Source organism: Chelonoidis abingdonii, chromosome 1, assembly GCF_003597395.2.
Source record: "Chelonoidis abingdonii isolate Lonesome George chromosome 1, CheloAbing_2.0, whole genome shotgun sequence".
Taxonomy (NCBI): Eukaryota; Metazoa; Chordata; order Testudines; family Testudinidae; genus Chelonoidis; species Chelonoidis abingdonii.
The window spans coordinates 85,462,493-85,479,777 of NC_133769.1; the positions used below are offsets into that span (position 1 = coordinate 85,462,493).

General features: G+C 39.2%; 1 protein-coding gene across 1 annotated transcript in view; it reads right to left on the bottom strand.

Moving 5' to 3' along the window:
- Window positions 1–17,009, bottom strand: part of EPYC (epiphycan) — a 29,495-nt gene extending 12,486 nt beyond the window's left edge. Inside the window, exons 1-2 of the mRNA XM_032765160.1 lie at window positions 16,842–17,009; window positions 617–770 (exon numbers count right to left, since the gene is read on the bottom strand). Coding sequence (XP_032621051.1) covers window positions 617–770; window positions 16,842–17,009 — 322 coding nt within the window. The remainder of the gene's footprint in view (window positions 1–616; window positions 771–16,841) is intronic.
- Between the last annotated feature and the right edge of the window lie 276 nt (window positions 17,010–17,285).

The following is a 17,285-nucleotide window of genomic DNA, read 5'->3' on the forward strand; positions in this document are numbered from 1 at the left end:
ATAACATTGAGACCTGTCATGGAAGCCACCAAAACAGGTGAACTCCCAACTTCCATGTGTTTGAGACTATAGCAAATACTGATCTTTGGTGTAGTGGTCTTTTGTGGTTTGGTGGGCTTGCATTTTCTTAAAAACTTTTAATGGAATTTCCCTTGGGACTTATCAAAGATTCCAGTCTAACTAGCAATAGTCAAAGACACAGGAAATGCCCATATTTCCATTTTGCACGTTAAGAATGGAAACTTGTCTCTTTTTCCAGAGTCACCACAATGTTTTAATCAATATTTTTAATGGAAAGGCTTACTGAAATTGTTAGAAATCATCAAACAGATGTTCAAAAATGATATTGAACTTAATATTGATAAAAATTTCAATTGTCACAATTTCACAACAAATGGAAAATGTTGATGATTTTCTTTTTCATGAAAAGTTTTATTTTTGAACACTCCACTTCTGTTAAGGAATTTTTTTTGTGGGAAAAAGTTAACTAGTTTTATAGATGACAACTCATCCCAAATTAGATAAATCCTTAATAAAAAGCAAACTCACCACCAGACTCAGTGCATCATGGAAAGCAACCCAATGCAATGGTATGGCTTTTTTTTTTTCCACTAACCATCATGTGTTTGGGGCCCAAGAACTCCTGACCCCTGTGGTGAAGAACCATCAATTAGTTTTGGTGTTGATGCTTCTTCTTCAGCTTCTTTTGGCAGTGGTGGTGGGGAATGAATCTCTCTAGTTACAGAAGGTAACACAGTTCCAATCTCTATCTGGGGAGAAACACAGTTATATTAAGGAGGTACATTACATGTTTGTATTCACTGGCTGGTGGTGTTCTAACAATGCTTCACTGATCAGATTCTACCACTAGAGGCCAGACATGCTCTGACACTCAATGGTATGTCTGCGTTTTATACTGCAGCTACCAGATGACTTTGACTTGGTCTGCAACTGTAGAGCTTAAAACTGAAACACATTTATTCACTTTGCACCTCAGATATTTTCTTTGTTAGGGAAAACATTATAAACATTCTGCATTAATGAGAACTTCTATTAACCAAGTTCTTTTCTCACGCTTATTCAAAGATAGCATTAATGAACCAGTTTTGTGATACAGCCAGTGATGTTCTGTCTGACAAATGAAAAGTTACTAAGACGCTCCAAAAAAAATGCCAATCATCTGAATTTAGAATGGCAAAATCTGCCAGAATAAATCCACAAAACATACCGGCACATGTATATCACATTTGAACTGTAATATCTTTAAAAGAATCATCTTAAAACAGGAAAGGGAATCATAATAAATTAGTCTCAGTGTTTGTCAACGTTTTTTCACTGGTTGACAGCACTGTGTCACTTTATTCGTCAGCAATTGCAGAGGATACAAAAAGGAAGGGTTGAAGATAAAAAGTATTTAAATAAGCATGAAGATCTATACTCAAGAAAATCCTATAAACTTTGGTAAACCCTGCCATGGCACTAGAAAACATGTTTTCCTTCCCTGAGTCCCACCACCTAATAAGTTGGAAGAACCAATTTTTGTTACTATACTGACTATAAAGCTGCATTCTGTCAATGTTGTTCCAAAACCACTTTAGGGAAAAATAAATGTGACCGGTTTCTAGCAGGGGTGCTGAAACAATTTGTATAGTGGGGATGTTGAAGTCTATTGAACCAAACAGTAAACATTGTACATAATGGAAACCACTTCAAGCGAGGGGGTGAGAGAGCACCCCTGGTTCAGCACCTATGGATTCTAATGTCACATCTGCTACTATCACAGAATATAGTGTTGGCAAGTGAGTATAGGACAAGCTTATCATTGCAAACAGACGTGGTCTGAAGGAATGAATGCAGGATTGGGAATCATTTGGTCACATTCTACTTTGGATTCTGCCACCACTGACTCACTGTGTGGTCTTTGACAAGTCTCTTCAGCTCTCTGCCTCCTTTTCCCCATATGTAAAATGGGAATAACAATGCTTATCTACCTGAAATGCCCCTCTGAGGGTGGGTGACTATTAGTATTTTCATTTGATAAGGAACAAGTGGTTAGTGTCTGTCTAGTGCTTAGAACATTTAAGGTGCTAGATAACTGCCAAGTATTACTTATAAAATTCAAGCCCAGCTCCCACTGAAGTAAGTGCCTTAGAAAGGACTACTTCAGGAGTTGGCAACTTTTCAGAAGTGATGCTCTGAGTCTTCATTTATTCACTCTGATTTAAGGTTTCGCGTGCCAGTAATACATTTTAATGTTTTTAGAAGGTCTCTTTCTATAACTCTATAATATATAACTAAACTATTGTATTTAAAGTAAATAAGGTCTTTAAAATGTTTAAGAACCTTCATTTAAAATTAAATTAAAATACAGAGCGCCCCCCCTAGACTGGTGACCAGAAGCCAGGCAGTGAGAGTGCCACTGAAAATCAGCTTGTGTGCTGCCTTTGGCAAGCGTGTCATAGGCTGCCTACCCCTGGACTACTTGTTTGGGCCTTGTGTTTGTACAGTGAAAATGAGCCCCAAGGACTTGGACTAGAACTAGTTCTTCCTATAAACTGTTCAATACATTGGTATAAGTAGCCTCTTAGTGTCTGGACTGAATTGAAATGCCTCATTTGTTACCCCAGTTCCATAAAGTTACTTTGTGTAGGTATTTAAGGAATATCTTTTTTTGAGGGGTGAAGAGGGGAGTGAGGGACAATCAGGAAAATTAGCTCAAAAGAGTAAAGTCCTCTCCACAAGGGCTGACACCATTTCAGTATTGTGTTTAAAGAATGCTTTATAGAATGGAATACAGCTGCCTGTCCTTGCACCAGCCCAGAAAACTGAACAGACATCACATGCTGGTGTGCTGGCCATAGTGGACTCTCTAGTTAAACCACTTTTATTTATTTTCAAACTAGAGAAGCTGAACTGAAGAATAGTCCAGATTCAGAATTCTGAAGTGTTATGAAAATTAGAAACCAAACCACAGGCATCTATGTGCTGTATACAATTATTATTGGGCAGCCTGCATCTAGTCCTAGAGCTTTCTTCTCCTAGTAAATGGTTTATTTTGCAATTTGGATGGGTGCTGTCAAGATGATTTGCATACTTATCCTGCCTTTACAAGTGTGGAGATAGATTCTCTCCTGCAAGTGCAGGCTTGTGCAGTTCACACTGACTCCCTTGTGCCCATATGTGAGCAGTGCTGGAGAGGGGCATTCATACCACAATAACTGGCTGGGGGGAACAGCAGATTTACAAACTAGTTGGGGGTTTACACAAGTTGCACCAGGTGACATGGGAGAGGAGCTGAATCCCCACATCTCGCAGGTGATTTGGCAGTGTTCTTTCCTGGGCCAAGCCCATCCATTCTTGTCTCCTTGGCTCCAGTTTAGTGTGGGTTGCTGGATGGCCTGAACTACTGTGCATGAATCCTAGCTACCTGCATTTAAAGGAGGAGGAAGGACTTTTACTGTTAGTATTTTTTTTTTTAAATCAGGCCTTTCATAAAGGACAAATAAGAACAAACACACATGGCACTTGGTCTATGTCCTAAACATGAACAAAACTCTGCATATGCCCCATAAAAGTACTTAGCTTGATTATACCATCAGTATACTTGTTTTGGAAAGACAGATTCCAGGATTTTCCAGGAATACAAAACACACTTATTATAATCTCCGTAAATATTGTACTGTAATTTTGTATTGGTGCTTGTAATGTTAAGAACCATGATGCTGAATGGAAGAGATCCTGGCAACCATTTACATTATACTCATTGAACAGAAATAGTTTGTTTTAAACTTGGTGCTGAGTAGAGCTAAAAGGAGGAAATATTGTTGTCCCCCCGCCCCCCCCCAAAAAAATCTGGGAAAATCAAGATTTTTTAAAAAAATCTATCCTAAACTGGGACAAAAGTCAATCTTGAAAACTTCCATGAATCAACAAACTGAAAAGAAAACTATTTCCAGTCAACTGAAACATTTTGTTTTGATGATTTTGAAGCTGTTTTGACTTTTTTTTTAAATTTAAGTAAAAAATGTCAAAACTGACTGTTTCCTGAAAATCAAAGATTTTCAATGGGAAAATAGCCAAAACATGCCTGATCAGCTCTAGTGATGAGTTCCACTGAAGACAGTGAACAGTGAGGCAGTTTAGAAATTCATAGGTGTTTAATACCACACAGAATCAAGCCCTATGTTTTTATCTCGTCTTAATGACTGTGTATGGAAAGCAGCAATATTTGTTTTGATTGAAACAGTTCACAGATACTATCATTTCCATGTAATTAAAAGGAAAGCAGGTGGTGCTGGAATTAGGAAGCATTAATATTTCTAAATGTGTAAGAGAAAATGGCAAATGGAGTAAGGTTAAAACTAACAATTTCAAAAGACAGCAAATGAGTGCTTGCCAAATTGAGGTAATAGGAAATAAGGATGCACCTTATCAGTGTATCTACCAAAAACATACTGTTCCAATCTGTGGGGCTGAGAGTGAAACAGCTTTAACAGGAATGGTGGGGGTACAAATCAAAAGAAGACCAAAAACACAGGAAATAGGGACAGATGTTCTCTGAATGGAGAAAGCCTAGAGGGAGAGATGCATTCCAAACATATCGACCCCTGTACGCTTGTTGTGCAAAAGTGTTTGCACATGTCTGTCCATAGAAGTCAACTTCCTTTGTTTTGTGGACATCTGTAAAGTTTCAGTTTTTGTAAGTGCAGATTTGGAAAAGTTTTAACCCATCCAAAATGTTCCCAAACTCAGTTATGGTTTTGTGCACATTTTTATTCAAATACGATATAAAAATTGTACTGCAAAGAAAATTCTGGGGAAGAAAGCCATTGAGGTTCAGAGATAGTAATTGACAGATGTCCAATAACTTCTTGTAAATGTGGTCTGTTATGTGATAGGGATCAGGTCATAAAGATAGGTTTCCTACCAACATTCCTGTCTACCACACCATTATTATACTCTATAATCCATATTTTTAGGCGCATCAGAACAAGAAACAATGGGCTTAAACTGCAACAAGGGAGATTTAGGTTGGACATTAGGAAAAAGTTCCTAACTGTCAGGGTAGCTAAACACTGGAATAAATTGCCTAGAGAGGTTGTAGAATCTTCATCTCTGGAGATATTTAAGAGTAGGTTAGATAAACATCTATCAGGGATGGTCTAGACGGTATTTGGTCCTGCCATGAAGGCAGGGGACTGGACTCAATGACCTCTCGAGGTCCCTTCCAGTCCTAGAGTCTATGAATCTGAGTCATTGTAACAGTGTTTACAGTATGTAGTCTTTCTACTTACATATTCTGAGGATCTCAAAGCACTTCATTAATATGAATTAAGTCCCACAGAACCCCTCTGAAATAAATATTATCTCTTTTTTCCAGTTGGGAAACTGAAGAAAATTGAGTGAAATCTCACCCCCATAAAGGGCAATGACAAAATTCCAATTGACTTCAGTTGGGTCAGAATTTCACTCTAGGTGAGTTGTCCAAGGTCACAGACAATCTTTGGCAGAGTCAGGAAGTAAATCCTGCTATTCCAGCTTCCACTTCTATACCCTAAGCATAAGATTATCATTTCTCTTATTGTTTTCCTGTGTAATATTACAGGTATTTTAAATTTAGTGCTTATGAAAGATACATGACTGAAACCGTATTTCTTTCAAACAGAGCAGTGATAGCTTGGACAGTGGGAACTTCCCTATACTTGTCCTGCCAATGAGTTCAAACACTGATCTGGAGAGGCTAATGCAAACAGTTGTTGAGACATTCTTAAAGTCAATTTAATTCTTAGCATCTCTGCTGAAGTTGTCATGGAAAATGCCAGTTTAAATGGTGATTTTTATGTCGACACTTCTCCACTAGAAAATGGACAGCAACCATTGATATGTATTACAAACAAGTCACAAACTATGGACACTTCTTGGCCACTACACAGGGGTTGGATTTGAACCAGTGACCTAGAGGTAAAAGTCTGTTTCTTATTATCAAGCTTCTGAGTCCTGCAAGCCTCCATCTTTTACATATTTGATAGATCACGCAAAATTTTAATAAGAGAAAGATGTTTCCTAGACTGTCAAATGGCCCTTTGTCTTTCAGATGTTTGTTTATTTTTGGCAGGATTTGCCTTATTAGATATTTCAGGCAAAAACATTTCTAGATGATTTAGTAGGTTTTTTCCCTCTGTAAAATTCTTCACTTTCTTAAAATAGAAAGGAATTACAGAGGGCTAAATTATGGGGGGGGTTTTGTTTTTCGATAGGAATTTGTTTTTCTTTGTTAAATATTTTGATTCTTTAAATCATTACAAATCTCCTGTGCCTTGCATAACACACCACAACATAAGCAAACTGTGTAAATATATCCCTTTATGCACACAGAGAGAAAACATTAAGGTTGCACACTTATACCCTCAAAGGTAAGCAAAGGACAAACTTAAGGTTGCACATATAACCTTAACTCTGTTCCTTTGTGCATGCACATTATGACAGAATATTTAACCACATGGTCAAACTATTTCTCAAGGAATTTCATATAATATAACACCATGAAATCTTTTAAACTCAGATACCCACATAGCATCTTTGTAGTTCTTCTCCTTGTGTATTTACACAGTATGTACTAAATTTTCATAAGTGACAACTTAATTTAGATGTCCAACGTGGTATGCCTAAAAGGAAGTGCTGAGCACCCACTTCTGAAAATTAGGCCTCTTTCAGGCACGTCAAGTTGAGCACTTAAAATTACTAGCCACCTTTGAAATTGTAGGTCTATATCTTAGATAACTTAAGATCTGGTTTTCAGAAGTGCTGAGCACTCCCAGCTCAGAGTGACTTTTGTTTGAATTGTAAGTGCTCAATACTTTCTTAAAATTACTCTCTAGTTAGACTTTTTGTATAACTCTTCATCTCAGGCATGAAATTTACTAATGTTGCGCCTGATCCAAAGCCTATTAAAATGAATGGGATTCTTTCCATTGAAATCAGCTGGCTTTGGATAAGCCCCAAAGTCAGTACCAATGTTCAGTATAGTTTCTCTTTCACCAGCATCCCAGCTTTCTTTAGATGCTATTCATGGAATGAGGCACTCAAAACCAATGTCCATATGTCTATATGCACAGCATAGCATTTCACAGGCAGAGAGTAAAATTATGGGAGAGTATTATTCATAACACAAATTAATGTTTCAGTTTTTTGCTGTTACTTTACATTATTTTTTGTGATGTTTATGAACGTCTATGGTGAGGCACAAAAGAGAGCAAGTAGCCCTGAACAGAAATGAGTGATGAAACACTAATTGAAAGCAAATGAGTTTTGGGGAGGCATTTGAAGGAAGAAAGGGAGTTTGCATGGTACAGAAGATGGCAGCTACTATACAAGAAAATTCCTAGCAATTTAAGAGGTTTATTACAGAAGTTGCTTCAGCCTAGTTTCTGAGCTGATCTCAGACACGCTGGTGTAAATCCTGAGTTACCACTGATTCTATTGGTATGACTGAGGCTTTACTTACCACTTCTGTTATATTTGTACCAGATTTAAATTGTGAGATGCTGGGTTTACACCGATACCAATGAAATCAAATTCTGACTGACTCCATCCAGCCGAATACCAATTTCATTTGTATTTTCAGGTGCCCTAGTTTCTGGTCCTGATGTTTTGTTTAGAAATGGATTAGATGTGTGAAATAAGTCAGCCTTCAGCAGCTATTTTGGTTGGAACAGTGCTAAAAACCCAGTGGTAGCAATAGTACTGTATAAAGCTGTACTGGGCCAGTTTTGATACTTAGATCTGACCTCTTTGCAGCTCAGAAGGTGCAAAGGAATGGATGGCAGATAATTCCTAGTCAGAGTGGAACTCCTTGCTCATGCAAATTATAGTCATAGATTTTAAAGTCAAAAGGGACCATGATGATCATTTTGTGACAGCTCAAGGTCCTGTGCATGCCACTTTCCACATGATGTAGGGGTCATATTCAGGGCAGGGAATAGACATGCTTATCTGCTATCCATATATTCTAGGGCAGAATTTGAATTCAGTTTTTCCAGGACTTCTATCAATTACTTACAATTACAGATTAGCAACCATGTGACTTTATGACTATCCTTTAATATCCACAAGCTTTGATATTTTTTTGAAGAGCACAAGTGGGTGAAGGCAATCATGAAATAACTGAACATATTTAAGAGCTGCAGTTAAACCTTGGTGCGAACACTTACCACCAGTGCTGCCTAGTGCTCAGGCCAGGGTTTGGGAGATGTTGTCTTTCCAGGTGTCCCCTTTCTCGCTATAGCTCCACCTGGTGCTGGAGCTCTGTCCTTTCAGAGGCTCAGCCCTCTGGCCAGGTCACATGTTCAAGTCCACCCCTTTTGAGGTATACAAAGTCCAACAATGTGGAAGTCTTCTGAAGTCAGCAAGGGATTTGGAGATTCCTCTTTGGGTCAGTGTCTTCCCCAGCTAGGTTCTTCACTGAGGGGTAGACATCTGCTATACTCCACTGTTTAAATCTTGGTAGAGGAGCCTGAGTTCACCCTCTCCACCAAGCTCCAATCCAGGATCCAGTCATAGGCAGCTAAACCCTACAGTTTGGAGCGCATTATAGCTGCCTCCCTAGATCACTTCCTACCACTGCCTGTTCTTCCCACAGGGTAAAGTAAATAACAGAACACAGAGATAGTTTCTGACCTTCAAAAGTCACCAGTCCCTCTTTTGCAAGTTGGTCATATCAGTATCAGTAGGCCTGAAGCAACAAGAGTACATATGGTGGTCCTTCCTGGGAGAGGAGTTCAGGTCACCTGCTTGTCTGCCACTGAGCTAATTTGCTTCCCCTTTTAAGCTCTTTCTCCAGCCTATGAAGGCTTTGTAGCTGGCCTAGGTCTGAGTCACCTAGACCCAGAGCAGCTCCTTAACCCCTCCTCCAGTGTGGGGTTTGTATACCTCCATCACAATTGAGCTACATAAGAAGTTAATAGAAAAAAGGAGATTTTCAGTGTAAAGATAAAGGACAAATGGTGTCTTGGGAATTAAAGATTTCACCTGTTTGAGGATTTCCCAGCATCATGTTAGCTGCATCAAATGGAAAGTCTTAAAAATGCATGTCGTGCTCATGAAAGTTGGCTTGTCAGCCTGAGGCCTTGTCTGCATAACAGGGGTAAGTCAACCTAAGTTACACAACTCCAGCTATGTGACTAATATAGCTTGAGTCGATGCAGCTTAGCTCGACTTACTGCGATGTCTACACCACACTGGATCGACAAGATACACTCTCCCATTGACTTACGTGGAGTACTGGAGTTGACAGGGGAGCAATCAGCAGTCGATTTAGCAGTTCTTCACTAGACCCACTAAATCAATCCCCGGTGCATTAATCACCACAGCGTCAATTCCCTGGTAAGTGTAAATATAGCCCACACCTCCTGGGTTTGGTGTTCTGTCCCATTTAGTGGTACCAAGACTACTTAGAGATTAAGGAGTCTGCTCTACAGCCTTAGCTAACAGCCATGTGATTTTTAGCTCATGCAGGAGAGGCTCATATATTTAGCTCCAGAGGTCCCAGGTTTGATCCCGCCCACTGATGACCGGGGTCTGTCGGCGTTATATAGACATGCCCTGAAGTCTCCTATCTAGCTCAAAGTACAACTTAGGTAGTAGAAGCAGTACAAGATTCCTCGCACTACCTTAACAATGTACCTCAGCCTTCACTTGTAGGAGTGAGTTAAAAGTTTCATCTTTGCTCCTATTCAGTCCTCATCTTCTCAAATGAGATGGCATACTTGTTGGCAAATTGCAGGTGGAATTTTTGTAGTAATATGTGCCTGTACACTATGAATTAAACTACCACCACAAATTTGTTTTGTGTGGGCAGCTGAGCAAAATAACTTAACTTAATCAAAGTTTAAGCCAATAAGTATGTGATAAAATAGTGTGCAGACAATTACGAGTCTTCTGAGCCATCCTCTATGTAGGCTCTCATTCCCCAGTTTTGATTATTAAGGTCCTAAAATTAAGACACCCCTTAAAATGCAATATAGGGGAAATTACTAACCAAGCTTCTTTTATAATGATTTGTAAACCTGGGGTTGGATTCTGAGTGAAAGTCTCTCAAAACCCATGTTTAAAGAAGATAAAGAAAATGCTGACGTTTTGAGCCTGTGGCATTTTTTACTGCCTGTGTGTATGATAATACACACATGCTAAATAATGATATTGAAATATAAAGAATTGCAGAATGTTCAGATTAAGAATTTTGTTGGTTACACTTTTAGTAATTTACAGTTATGGATAGTGAATGAATTTAGATTTTGCCTGATGTGTGAAAGGAGAACAGCGCTCAAGGAATTGCTGATGTAATTGATGACAGGACAAAGACAACATGTGCTGGAAGATTTTAGCTAAAATATATAAACCTATAATGACAAGAAGCCCGCTTTACTGGGAAATCCCAAGAGCAGGGTGACACAGAAGTAGAATATGAAAATTGTATAAGTAGCAAAAGTTGTGTAAATTGAAACTTGCACATGCATATTACCTAAAACAAATGATTAATGTGCTTAATGTTGATTGGAGAAATGTTAAGTAATGCATGGGGAGGAAATAAATAAAAAGACCCAAGTGATAAAGGCCCAACCTGGGCAAACACCAGGTCAGAAACTGATGGAACAGGACTGAAGGACCAGATCTGAGGCAGTGACTACCATTATGAAGTACAGGAGACGTTCTCAGTGCCCAGGAATGTGGTAACTTGGGCCCTCTACCAAGTCCATCTTATCTGTTTGTCTGGCATAAACATATGGGCAGATATTGTAACAAATTTGTCTGAAATTAAATAATTTTGACCTTAATTTATAGAAGCCTAAATTGGATGGATTTGTGACTCAGCTTCCCACCTCACACTCCCAATACCAGTTACAGGATATTGTTTTAACCCTTTTTTCCTGCCATCAACTCCCCAACCCACTTTCTTTACTTGTCTTGTCTTGCCCTGGCCTTATCGCTGTCCCTTCTCTTAAACTTGCTCCTGTTTCTTTAGCTCCTGTCATCTAGCATAACCAACTTGTATCTCTCAGGCTCACTGATTTTTTTCTCCTCTCATCTGGAAACATTTTACTTCTATCTCAATACCTCTTAGGCTACACAGAATATCAAGGTTGGAAGGGACCGCAGGAGGTCATCTAGTCCAACCTCCTGCTCAAAGCAGGACCAATCCCCAACTAAATCCCCAAATTGTCACCTTAAAGGTTGAACTCACAACCCTGGGTTTAGCAGGCTAATACTCAAACCACTGAGCTATCCCTCCATCTATGCTACAAGCTAGGGGTGTGGTTCCTAGCTCATGTAGGCATACTCAGGCTCGCTCCTATCAAGATAGAACAAGTATAAATAGCCTTGGTAGTATGGGCAGCAGCAGTGGTGATATGGCTTAGTGAGGCCAAGAACATACTCACCTGAACCCCATGGCCCATGCTACCACAGCTGCGCTAATATTCGTTTGTGCTACCTCTCAAGTTCATGCAAGTAAGTCTACAAGAGCAGGGGAATCACACCCCTAGTTCATAGTGTAGATGTAGTCTTAATTTGTCCTTCCTTCTGCTGTAAAGCAGCTTTGTCTGCTGTAAGGAAAAGAGATTAGGCACGTGTAAATATACTCTGTAATCAGAGTGTGCTAGGATTTTCTTTGTTTATTAGCTGAAATATGCATAAATCAGTCTCCAGTTCTCAGTATTGTCTTACATGCTGTTCAAATCAAGTTTTCATTTAACAGAATTCAGTGTAAGCCCTCTTTGAATGAAAGTCTCTGAACCCCTGAATAAGTGATCATTTTACTCACATGAGTAGTGCCTTTGACAGTCTGGTCTTTTGATTATACCAATTTTGGGGAAGAAAATATGACTTTGTATATGGTTTTTTATAGAGCCTAGTACAAGGAAGCCCCAGTGTTGATTGGGGTCCTCTGGTTGCTACTATAATATAAATCATTAATAAAAATATTATGAGGAAAAGATGTATATTATATACATATAATAACTTATATTTAAACTATGATTGCCAGTTTCAGAAGATAAATCCTACTTAAAAAGTTTGAAGGCTACCTTTTAAATCTCTCCTTCCTAGTCTCATTCTATTAGGACCTCAGCATTTCATCCTGGTTCTTAAGTTTATTTTCTTTTTCCTGTTGTCTATGGTTGGCACTAGTCTGTTTACAAACACCACATACATTTCTAGTTGAGTTACCTCTTTCCTTTACTTAAGGCTCTCCAACAATAAATTTCCTTCCACTACAAAGCCATAGTAGAACTTGCAGGTCTCAGGGCAATGGTGCTAGAAGGAACTTTTGGTTTCATAGCCAAAATGTAACCTTACCTATTATACTGCCCCACAATTCTGATTAAGGATTGAGTACATTTCTCCTAAGTAATACAAAACCTCATCTGTAATACCCTTCTAACATCCGTATAATATGTTTCCCACACACACTGATTATACCAGATGAACACACTGAAGGAGATGAATTTAGGTCTATTATGCATATACAGTGGTAACTGACAGCATCCTTGTAGCCTGTTAACTCTACAAACATTAAAGTTGTATTAACAAATCAGAGGTTTCACAGGAGATAACTTCAACAACCATGAGCTAGGTGACATGATTCACAGAAAATAGTCCACAAAATCCATAGAGTCTAAAAAAAAAAAAAAAGAGTATACATTTATTTTCACTGGAATACAAAGATTCCTCAAGGAAAGAATCTCTAAAACAGACATGGAAATGAACCCTGGACCTGGATCCCAAGCACAAAATTTAAGGGAAATATATTCTCCTCAGAGTCAGAGAAAATAAATTGATAGGATCTTTAAGGCTCTCTTTGCCTCTACCAGGCTGCTTAAGTTACCCAACCAGACCTCTCCTCTGAGTTCCCTTACTTAAAAATAAATAAATCTGGCCAACAAGGCAATTTTTTTAAAAGTGCCCACAACAGGCCCCATGATCTCTTCCACTAATTACAGCTACCATTTTCCTAACCTACCTCCCAAATGGTTTCCTTCTCTCAAACATTCCTACAGATATCTCTTCAGGCTTATTCATCCCGATACATCCTACCAACAAACCCCAAAGGGCAAAGTGCTAGTGACTATATTTCTCAAACATTCAGTTCTGAGACCACACTCATATGACTTCACATTATTGCAAGATCATCTGCCTACGCTCCTTCCAGCTCTTTAACTGTGCTTATGTTCAAGATAAATGTCTAAGAGTTGTCATTTTCCAGGTCTGTTAATTCAGTGCTGAGATGGTGCTCACTTTGCAGACAACATGATCTCCAGCATGAAGAGATGGACTTCCATAAAAGAATATCAAATACACACTTTCTTTTTAAATGGACCTGATTCTTCTCTCACCCACTGTTTACCGCTGATCTAGATGGTGAATAAACTCAAACTTTCAATTCCCTTATTTCTTTTTCCAGCCTGTGGAGATCTAACTGAACTTGGTGCTTGCATATTTGAATACTCAGGTATAATACCTGTTGGGTAAAATTTTGAAGAGCACTTAACTGACTTTGGTGTCTAGGTCCCATTGACATTTAATGGGATGTTGTGTAAATCAGGCACTTCGAAAAATTCACAGGTTCACAAGTCACTTGACCTTAAAGTCCTTAATGCAAGAGGTAGAGTAATTGTCTGCACTGCCTTAAGAGTCTAAGGCTTGATCTAAAATCCACTGAAGTGAATGGAAGTGTGTCAGGACCCTAAAAGCAGCCATCCATAAATGGGATAGACTGGGATTCTACAGCTAGCCTGAGTTTTTGCACTATCACTCACTCATCACTTGACACCAATATCTATAATCTGTGTGAATTGTATGAATAATTTCTGTTAAACAGAGCCCTTTATGTAGCTCAAATCTATAAGTACAGTTGGATTCCATGTCAGATAGGAGGCATAGAAGTGATGGAATAAGGAGAAAAAATTTGTTTGTAACAATTAAAATATAATTTATGGCCACAGTTTTTAGACTTGGGTGCCTAGGCATCTAAATCCATATTTAAACACCTACTTTATAGTGGCTTGATTTTCAAAAGTGCTGAGCACTCAGAACTCTCATTGACTTCAGGGAACTATGAGTGCCTTGACTTGTTCAGGATGGGACATGGAAGGAGTAAAGAGATGGAACTAAGCAAAGGAAATTTTTGGCTAGATAGCTGGAAAATATTCTTACAGGGAGGTCTTTTAAATTACAAAACCTTCCAAGTGCTCTGATGGATGATGCATCACTAAAGGAATTTAAAATAAGACTGAATGAACTGCTCAGTAATAGGAGACAATCCTGCCTCAGGGGAGAAATTGATAAAAAAAATTAATGGGGCTTTTCTAGCTCTGATTTCTTTCCTATTGAGGGGCTCTCACCCCTCCTTTTTATTACTTTCTTAGGGAAGTGGAGGGAAATTGAGAGAGAGACACTACTTCTCTTTGGTTGGTGGGAGCAAAGATTGGGCTGAGAACCCTGCCGCTGCTTAAATTGTAATGAAAGAGACGCCAGCGCTCAGCCCTGCTAAGCCCCAGCACAGATTGGGCAGCCAGAGAGTAATGGCAGCTGGGCGGGCACCCAGCTCTGAAGGCAGTGCTGCTGCCAAAAGCAGTGCAGAAGTAAGTGGCAATACACCATATCCTGCTACCCTTATTTCTGCACTGCTGCTGATGGCAGTGCCGTCTTCAGAGCTTGGCAACAGGAGAGTGGTGGCTACTATCTAGGAGCCCAGAGATGCCAGGGCTATGAACAGCCAAGCCTAGAGGTGCCCAGGAGTCAGTCCAGACAAACCCTGGCACAAATTGAAAACTGAACCCTGCACTACCATTTAGCGGGAAGTGAGCCACAAGAGGCTAGCCCTGTTTCGATCCTTAATTGTTGGAATTTGGTAAAGAGAGCTACTCTATGTCTTGGTGAGATGGGAATTTACTGGGTGACTCACAAAGAGAACAGAATGCATGGGATTCATTAGATCCACCACTAGCATTAGGTGGTGTAATTTATTTACTGGTTTAATTAAAACATCACAAAATTGTCTCTTAAATATGAGAAGCCCTACAGTTGTGATGTAGGTTCCTTTTTTTCCCAGATGGAAGCATGGCATAAGTATCACATATTAATCAACATCAAATATACTCAGTTAACATGCAGCTGGAGCTTCCGGTGAGTGGAGGTAAGTTTCTCACGGAAGGCATGCAAGAAACATGAGTGTGGGGAGAGTGGAGTGTCTGCAAATGGGGGCTGTGCATAGGGGAGATATACTAAGGGAAGTCATCTTTGTAGGTGAGAGTCAGCCACCTTTTCACCATGACTATGTTGCTTCTGGAGCAGGGAAGGAAGATGATCATTAGCAGGCTGTTTGCAAACACCCCAAAGAGCAACCAGCTCATTGTGGACCTTGCATTTTGGGAACATTTAAACCCATTTCAAGCGTTTTTGCATAAAGGCTGATCCCTGGCTTAGCAGGAATCTTCCTCCCTGTCTTAAAAGGAACAGTGCAGTTCCCCTGCATTACATCAATGAGTTTTTATGGTCTTAGGGCCAGATTCTATGCTAGCATACATCATTGATTTCAATAGACCTATGCTAACTTACACTATCTGACTCTGGCCTAGCGTTTGACTGCTGGGAAATGTTTATTACACAGTTATCAAATGTTAGTTACAGTTACTGTCCTCAATCATGAAACCCTAAAACAATAACAACTCCTGTAAACCTGTATAATTCCATTAGGTAATGAGCACCAAAACTTTGTGGAGTGGGGACTGCACCTTGATGCAACCTTGCACGTTCCAATGACCCCGAGAGCTGTGCGGATAGGAACTTTTACTCCTGGCAGGGCCATCCAAACTGAGCATGTCAAATGGTAGGGGCCAGAGAAGAAGCAGCTCACTGGTGATCCAGTATAGGGGCTAAATGAGAGGCCAAAAACCTGTCCACGTAAAGGAGTTATAGAAACACAACAAGCTAGTCCTTTTGGCAAACAGCATGATAGACATGGATGGCATTGCTTTGTTTGTGCCGTAATCAACATCTGATGGCACAGGAAGGATTCAGATTCAGAACCCCCAACATATAATATTTAATACAAGTCTTGTTTTTATTATCTAAATCTAATGTTAGTTAACATTCTTTTATTCTTCATATTTTCTTAGCACTCAATGCTGACTCAGGCAAACCCCCATTGCCTCTTTGGGAGTTTGCCTAAGTCCTTACAGCAGGAGTGGACTATAATCAGTTTAATCTTGTTCTCTTTTAGTCTCTTCTTAATTATTTTTCTTCCATTCTCTCTTTTCTCTTATTCCCCTTTCCTTCCCTCCTCCTTTCCTTCCTCTCTGTTCCAACAGTTATAGAACGAGCTTGTGGGCTGAAATACCTGTATCCCGTGTATCCATTGTTCCATAATGCAATCTCAGGAAACAGCCTTGCTCTATCCCACTTTATGGGGAGCTGTGGATGTTTCTTCCATCCCAACTTTCTCCATTTCTCGGTTTTGTCCCACTACCATAGTGGCACCACCATAAGAGCCTCCAACGTGTATCAGAGCCAAGTGAGGAAAGCTAAGGTAAACAGAGACTATTAGCTATAATCTCAAGGATTAGCTCTAAAAAATTCAGGAGCACATCTTGGGGCACATCTTGGATCACATGTGAAGATGAGGAGAAATCATGTATTATATAGAAAACTGTTGAGTCAACTGTATGCAATAGCCACCACATAAATAGACCTGTCTCAATGATGAATAGTTAAAAAAAAAAATTCTAAACCACTGCATTTATGCATTGTACTTTTGGGAAAAGCAAAATAAGTGAAGTTCAGATTACCTCTGCCTGATCCACGGAGAGGTTTTCATTGTAGTCATAAAGATTATCCAAGTCTTCCAATGCTACATCATAGGTTTCAGAGTCATAAGTTAAGGTATCTATTGTAGGAGCAGCCACAATAGTCTCAAAGATAAAAAGTCCCAGAAAAATATTTGCAAATGTCTTCATTGTTCAATTCTTTCTAAATGGAAACCTAATATGCATAAATATATAATTACAAATAACCTGCAAAATTTCAATCTTATACAAGCAGGATATGCAATTTTATCAAGAATTCTGAAAGCTGAGGAGCTTTTGTAAAAATTCCAAGATCATTGTTTGAAAGTATTTATTAATTGATGATTTTTTAATGTGAATATACATTACGATTTCATTTGAATCAGGACCATTCAGTCAGGTCCATTACTGGTATATATCAGCATAGCTCTGCAGACTTCATTGGGC